This window comes from Syngnathus floridae, chromosome 3, assembly GCF_059516105.1.
Source record: "Syngnathus floridae isolate MCC-2025c chromosome 3, RoL_Sflo_1.0, whole genome shotgun sequence".
Lineage (NCBI taxonomy): Eukaryota > Metazoa > Chordata > Actinopteri > Syngnathiformes > Syngnathidae > Syngnathus > Syngnathus floridae.
The window spans coordinates 11,711,793-11,719,454 of record NC_142415.1 but is presented as its reverse complement, the minus strand read 5'-3'; the positions used below and the strand labels follow the sequence as shown (position 1 = coordinate 11,719,454).

Sequence of the window (7,662 nt, the reverse complement as noted above, 5' to 3'; positions counted from 1 at the left end):
TTTATTCAACGCCTTTTACCATTGTTCAAACTACGCAGTGTTAAAGTAGCTTAAAATGATATTAAATTACTTTAGAGAAAAAAATTACAAAAATGTATAATTAAAAGAATATCTGGGTAGGGGGCGATGTGTGGAAATTGGCCGCCATATTCCGGAAGCTCCAAGTCAGCTGCTGCGAGGCTTTAAGGCAGTTTATCTCGCTGTGTAGTAGCATCATGGCTAACTTAGCCATACGTTAAGAGAAAACAATTCTACCGTCGTGCTGCGTGGAAATCGTTTTCCTCGACTTCTTTGTGCACTGTAAATATCTTTAAAATGAAGGCCGTGTTTCCTCTACAGATTTTTGTCTTTGTGTGTGTTTTGCTGTTAAGCGAAGTGACAGCGACGGTAAGGCTAACGCTAGCCGGGACAGGGGAAATGGTTTAAATAAAAGCTTTTATTCATGTAATACAACTCATTTACGCGTTCAGTGACTGTCAGATAAATAATATGAAATGTCGGTCCTCTAGTCAATTTTGCTATTTGCAGGTCTTAGCAGCGTGAATCATTTTGAGCTTTTATTTTTGATATCCAGTGTAAGGTCCCATGTTACTAGTACAATGACTACGTCGCTTTAATGTGGCTTTATGTCAATGTTATCGTACTATAGAAAGGCGTTAGAGGATTTATTCAGTACATTATTGATGTCATGTCAATGTAGTACTTATACAGTCGGCCTAAACTAGCAACATTCAGCGCAGTAAACAACAAGGGTGTACTAGTAGAATGGTTGTCTACTAGTAATCCCCCCCCCATGATCCCACTACTGTATGACACACATATTTGAAGGATATTGTTGACAACTTCACACTACTAGTGAAGCACTAGAAGTTAAGTAGTAGAATGTTGTTGTCACCAGTTAGTGCTTGGATTACGCAGTTGTCAACTCGTACAGTTTTTCCTGACTAGTATGCCACATATTGGCTGTCCCTCACTTGAATATTTTCTCATTGTGTGGAAAAGGTGAATTTTGGGTAAAGTGAGAATTTTGGGAATAATAAACTTAGATTCCTTTCATGTCTTGAATTTTGTGAGCCGTTATTAGTTCAGGAATGTGCAAGCAGTCGAATGTCAAAATGTGGGCGTAATGATAACAGACATATATGTCTAGGTTGAAATCATATGATATAATAACACCAAATTATATTCTCTCACAGAATTCTGAAGACAACCGTTGCAAATGCATCTGTCCACCATACAAAGAAATCGAGGGACAGATCTACAAGCAGAATGTGTCTCTTAAAGACTGGTATGTTTCTCTCGCTAGGGATGAAAGTTTTCCTGGCACAAATGTCTTTTAATGTGTATTTGCCTTTTCCAGTAACTGTCTGCATGTAGTGGACCCAATGCCGGTGGATGGAAAGGATGTGGAGGCTTACTGTTTACGCTGCGAGTGTAAATATGAGGAAAGAAGTTCAGACACTATTAAGGTAGGTTCATTGCATTCCTATTTACTGTTTGAGTGTTTTAACCAGAAATACAGTCCTTCTTTGCTGGCTGAAGTATTAATCTACATTTCAAACCTTCATTCTAAGATTTGTTTCGTAAAATTTCTGATGTTGTTTTAATATGCAAGTGTTCCACTGCCTCCTGGTGGTCGAGGTGGGCGCACCAGTAAGAGCAGCACAATGTCAATTTATTTGAAGCATGCAATCATGATGTTTCTTTTTTTTAAGACATTCTGTTTAGTTATGTTTTTAATTAATCAATTTTCCTTATATAATGACTTTTGAAATGGGTTTTTGTTCATCACATAATTTGTATAGAATATGGTTTGTACAGTAAATGTTCACATTTTTACTTGATTTCTTTTTCTTCTCATTAATTCCCATGGAAATTACCCAAAATGGTCCACGGGAGATGGAATTATCTTGGCCCTTTTTTCTTTTAACCAATAATTTTCCTCCTACCTAAGGTCACTATCATAATCTACTTGTCCATTTTGGGCCTGCTGCTTCTCTACATGGTCTACCTGACACTCCTGGAGCCCATCTTGAAAAGACGTCTCTTTGGTCACTCACAGCTCATTCAAAGTGACGATGATGTCGGGGTATGTGATCATAATCCTCAACATTTGTTGCTTAAAAGTTAGACCCTTCCTAACCACTGGCCATTGTCTTATAATAATATTTTTCTTATTCAAACATTCACTGAACAAACATCTAACTGTGAGGGTTTGTGTGTTTAAGTTAAATCTTTCCCCATCACCAAACTTCTAAATCAAGTTTAACGAGATTGTAGGTCTGAAATACTGAAACGTAAACGATAGAAGTAGGATTCAGAAGAAACAAATGGAGTAGCTTTCGTAATGGAATGCAGCAAGAAATTGTGAGTGGAAAGGATTAATGTGTTATTTGAAATAATTCTCTTGCTGCATCAGATGTAATGAGTGGGTGAGCTGACTGTAGGATCCATCTGAGTGCCCACGCACATTAGTGCGCTAGTTCTTCTGCTCTTAACACATTCATTATTTAGATAGATTGGAAATGCAGTCATATCCCTCTTCTTACGTACCAACAATCAACTTTGGGTACACTTGCAAAATAAAATGAAATCCACTTCTGTACAAGAGTTCCGTCAAACATTCTGCCTCTACAAAAATAATGGACAGCTCTTTCATTGGAGCTCGTCACTTATGCTGCCATTTATTTATTTAAGGACTTTGTTGCATAGAATTTTAGTGAAACAATGCTGACACATAAAGGGAAACAACAGGGAACAAAACTAGCGTTGATATAGCTGTAATCATAAACAGCAAGCGCTGTACTAAGTTCATCTTGTTTTTCCTTTTTAATCACTTCACTGGTTCTTTTATATCAGACTGTGATGAAGGCGGAAGAAACCGCCGAAACATGTCAGGTAATGCACCCAAAATAATTTGTTTGATACAAAAGAACCAGTGAAGTGATAAACAGCAATCTACTATGTTGGACACAAATAGAAGCAACAATGGCAAACTGACAACCTAACAATGCTCACAGATATCCTTTGTCCTTTGCAAAAAAAAAATGCCATTATTGCTGCATCTCAGCTATGGCAGTCTTCTTCTGCCTTTCATCGTCAAATTTCTGCAGTATGTATGTTACACTGCCCCCTGCTGGCCAAGGCCCATAGACGAGACACGATGCCCATTATATTAGTGCAGGAAATTATGTTCAAACTGTTTAATATTTTACGATCTATTATACTAACTTTTTTTTTCTATTAAAATTAATCCTAAACTTGTTGCATTATTTTTTTTGCATTGTAACCTTAATTGTGCACTCTTTATACTTGTGTAATTCTTCTAGTCTCTAATACTTCCATTAGAGGAAAAAATAAATGCTGAGTAGAAATTGAAACTCTTCCAGTAAGTACAAACTGTCCTCAGGAGAGTTTTTGGCACTCAAAGAGCTTGCAAATTAGCACGGTGGAAAATTCAGTTGATAGAAAAAATGCTTCAGTTGATGGAAAAAATGCTAACAGTAAACATGAACTAATATAATCTTTGACCTGGACTTCCTTTGCTGTCGTGCGTTCAATGTCCTTTGAAAGTGACATTGTTTTGGGACATACTGAATAAAAAATTTTTTAAAGCGTTAAACTTAATGTGACCTACAACCTGCACAATTAAATTGGGGGAAAAATATTATAGAAAGGGAATTTAACTGTAATAGAAACAACTGTGCTCTTCCTTTCATCCATATATGATTCCTTTTTCCACGTTTTAAGGTTGAATTAAAAAAAAAGCAGGGGAGAGGTATTGATGCCGGATCGGTATCAGAAAGAGCACGCCTTTAAGAAGTTGGATCAGAAGCCCAAAAATCTTGATGATTTGAAGCTCTTCATAATTTATTGCATTTGAACAGGAAAATATCAACTTTATTTCACCTGGAGTGCAAATAGACTATTGTTATTGTCCCGTCCCCCCCCATTTTCCAAAACTGTTCAAAAATTACCCTGGCCGATTATGCCATTAAATGGAGGCAATTATGATATTATGCTAACTATTTGCAATTGTTCATTATACTTTGTATTTGAACATAGGTGTGACAGTGCATAGTTTTTTTTTTTTTTTTTTTTTTATCCACTGATTCTAGTGCGACACTCTTTTCTTGTTTCTTGATTATTTTTTTTTGTGTGTGTTCCAAGATGCCAGAGGCAACTATGTAGTTAGGCTAACGACTTATAACTGTTCATAATTCATGTGGACCGAAGTGCTGTGTTTTTGAAAAATTTAAATGTGCCACATTCTAAATATTTGGAATATAAGGCACGGAATGTCATATGTGTAGTAACTATTATTAGAACCTTTATATTTTCCTTCCTCTCATCTGTGTTTTCAGGACCAGCAGCCTTTCGCTAACGCTCACAACGTCCTGTCTCGCTCACACTCGCGGCCCAACATGCTGAACAAAGTCGAACACGCTCAGCAGCGCTGGAGGAGGCAGGTCCAGGAACAGAGAAAGTCTGTGTTTGATCGCCATGTCGTCCTCAGTTAAAGGTGAAGAGGACGAAAAAAAAACAACTCACTGTGACAGAGTATGTGACTTGTATCTCTTCTCCTTTTGTCATTTTGTGGTTTGTATCTCCGTAAATGTCAATCTGAAGTACAAAGTAGATCAAAAGGGACAGCAAGAGGTTTTTTCGTATTTCTATTGTTGCACTGTGTTTAATCCATCCCAACTTGTGCACAGAGGCAACAAGTCTCCGGGGAATCGATTATGAAAATGTGAGTAATAAATAGCAGGTAAAAACCTTAGGCGGCGATAATTTGTTGTTACTGCTGGACCAGCGCCGTGTTGAATCATCTCGTGTATTCTACGCACTAAACTGTCTTTCAGAATATGATATGCAGAGGCCGAAGACATCTCATGTAGGCGTTTCCCTTTGTGACAGCTAATACTGGAAATCACTAATTAATATATTTGACAACTTCACTGATCTTAGTTTCTGGTGTAGGTGATCTCTTGCTATTTATTAGTAAATATTTAGTGACGTTTTGACTACTTTTTTTTTTTTTTTTAACTTTATGCGCCTGACATCCACCAGATGGATTCCACGTTGGGACAGAAAGTTACTGAGTGACGACTAATGTGAACTTGATGTAGAGACGGAGAAAAGATGTACAGTACAAACGTTCTAATTCCGTTAAATTGACTCCGTTTTGTCAAGATGGACACCCCACACTAGAGTTATTTTATTAACTGATTTTGGGAGACCTCTGAAAGTGTTCTTAACCATTGTACACGTGTGCTACCTTACAACTTTGAAATAAATGGATGTGAAGATTTGTGATTCTTGCAAGTGTGCCGTCGCCATTTAGTCAATCGTACTCCAAATCGTGGTGAACTTTCCCTTCAGGTGCAGTCCGTACCCAAGTGAATGCATCCAGTCACATTTGTTTGTTATCTGGAACAGACACACGCTTACTATTTTGAGAATTTTCCTGTGCACCACCACAATAGATGGCAAACAAAATCATGTGACTCTGAAGTGGAACCTCACCTCATTGTATTTTGGGATGAAAACCATGTTTCATTTCCACATCAACATTTGTAAAGCCACTGATATTTATATACAGATGATTTTTACAAGTTGAACCCAGACGGACGTCACAAGCTGCTGCGTGGCTTCCCATCGGCTGTTGCGCAAGCCCTCGACTGCAATTTTGTGGGACTCATTTGGGTTGAGGTCAGGTGACTTGCTTGGCCAAGAATATTCCATTTGTTTGTCTTGAAAAGCCCTCGGTTTGCTTTGGCGTGTGTGTTTTAGGTCATCAGACTTCCTGCACTGTGAAACACTGATTTCTACCCCCGCTTTTTGCTGCATTTGGCTTCAATCCGAGCAGAGAGCGGCGCATAAAAGTTGATTTCGGCATGTCGTAACAACAGACTTCTCATCAATATGCACGAGCAATGTGCTTTGTTGGGATGTGTGCCGTTTTTCCACTTGGCCAATTATGCCAAATACTTTTTAAGCCATAAAAGTGCAGATACGTACTTGGATTGGCTTTAATCCTTAAACGTGTCACTCTGGATTTACTGTTATGACCTTTTGAATTGAAGAGGGAGATGATAATGTTACATCCATTGTGGGGGGAGAACAAAACAGCCGGTGGTTGTATTATTAATCTTGAAGGAAATTCAAGCAAAACAACAAAAATGATATATTACAAAATACAAGTGAAAACAGAAATAATAAATATCAAAATAAATGTATATTTTTTATATTTCTTTTAATATTCCCTTTTATTGCCTCCATAATAATGACACTGTTCACTCAGCACGCGTTGCCACAACACATTTGGCTTTGACTTCCAGGAAAATCCCTCTTGAATTGCTTTCAGTTCCGTAGCCACATGTGCATATATTGACTTATGCATATGCGCCAAAATATCATCTAAATGTTGTCGAGTTATGGGAAGGTTTTAGGAGTTAAAGTTTTGAGTCAACAATGTGGAACCAACATGAGCCGCGCGGTGTTTGCTGAAGTTGCGCGACACGCTATATCATCATCTCGGAGTTCCATGTTAAACTGATGAAGGGGAAAAAGTAAACTATTGGAAAAAGCGCACAGGGTAAAATCAAGAGCTCGTTTCATCCCGTTGGACTCAAGCGGCACATCTAATTAGCGGATCCTTGAGCAAATATGTAATCACCATTCGCATCTTTTCATCCAGAGACGAGATCCACACAACGTTGCGTCACCGTTTCCTGTCCATTTCACTTTTTTTCCTCACGTCCCTGCAGTTCCACGGAGGAGACGATTTTTTTTCCACCGGAGAGGAAAAAAAGTGTTCGGGCTGCACACGCAAAGAAGAGCGACACAGTGCTGGAGAATGGATCACTGAGCAAACACGTCAACCACGCAAACAAACAGGTAGAGCTTGATCATTTCTTCACTTGATGCTGTAAACGTCAACATCAACTGGAAAAGTTGACACTTTTCTCCAACTTTGTCAGCCACCCGTGATTGCGTGTCCGACTAAAGACATTTCGGTGTTCTTTGTTTGTTCCATATTGTACACGATCAAAGCGACTGAAGATCTCGTAACTCTGTAACATTGTATTTGTCTTCCCATCACAAAATGTCACATTAACTAACGCATAGGAAAAACTTCTAGTAGAAAGCTGCGTTTACAACAATTGGCCTACAGGTAGCGCCTCAGCCTATGAAATGGCTCAATCTAAACCACCCGCGGTTAAATCGATGCATACTTGTTGCTTGTTTTCCTCTTTTCAAGCACTGTTTGTCTCAACAAGTTGCATTGCATTTGATGACTCGGTGGATTCAGTTTGTGACCAATAAACAATTCAGACTTGACAACTGAGCATACTAGTAGAACAAATAGGCCACACTCGACTGGGTTTTACTTTTCACCAATATACTGCCATCCAGCAATGTATGACTTTACTGCACGGCTTTTTATGACAACGACTGGTGAGCACTCGTTGTGGTACCAGTGAAGCGTCAGAGGTTAAGTAGTAGAATTTTATAATGTCATTCTAAATTCCCAGGCCCCTCCATTTCAGATGCTTGACTATCGACGACCGTACAATGGGCCCAGATTAAAGCTTTTGCTAATATTTTGATTGGTGATTTTTAATGACAATGGGCACATTTGAGGTCAAACAAATGACC

General features: G+C 38.6%; 2 protein-coding genes across 2 annotated transcripts in view; both read left to right on the top strand.

The window, feature by feature from the left end:
* The first annotated feature begins 134 nt into the window (after nt 1-134).
* Nucleotides 135-5,325, top strand: tmem9b (TMEM9 domain family, member B). The gene is made up of 5 exons (XM_088370848.1): nt 135-387; nt 1,197-1,288; nt 1,361-1,469; nt 1,955-2,089; nt 4,365-5,325. The coding sequence occupies exons 1-5, from the start codon at nt 316-318 to the stop codon at nt 4,518-4,520; spliced, it is 564 nt and encodes a 187-aa protein (XP_088226974.1). The 5' UTR covers nt 135-315; the 3' UTR covers nt 4,521-5,325.
* A 1,437-nt stretch (nt 5,326-6,762) lies between these two features.
* dennd2b (DENN domain containing 2B) overlaps nt 6,763-7,662 on the top strand; it is a 31,826-nt gene continuing 30,926 nt past the window's right edge. The window contains exon 1 of the mRNA XM_088370847.1: nt 6,763-6,900. The gene's annotated coding sequence lies outside the window, so the exon portion shown is untranslated. The remainder of the gene's footprint in view (nt 6,901-7,662) is intronic.

Bases quoted from the DNA above. Each gene is read 5' to 3' on its own strand.
- tmem9b (XM_088370848.1), top strand. From the start codon at position 316: ATGAAGGCCGTGTTTCCTCTACAGATTTTTGTCTTTGTGTGTGTTTTG. The intron at 1,470-1,954 runs GTAGGTTCATTG...CTCCTACCTAAG, and splicing joins GAAGTTCAGACACTATTAAG to GTCACTATCATAATCTACTT. The intron at 2,090-4,364 runs GTATGTGATCAT...CTGTGTTTTCAG, and splicing joins AAAGTGACGATGATGTCGGG to GACCAGCAGCCTTTCGCTAA.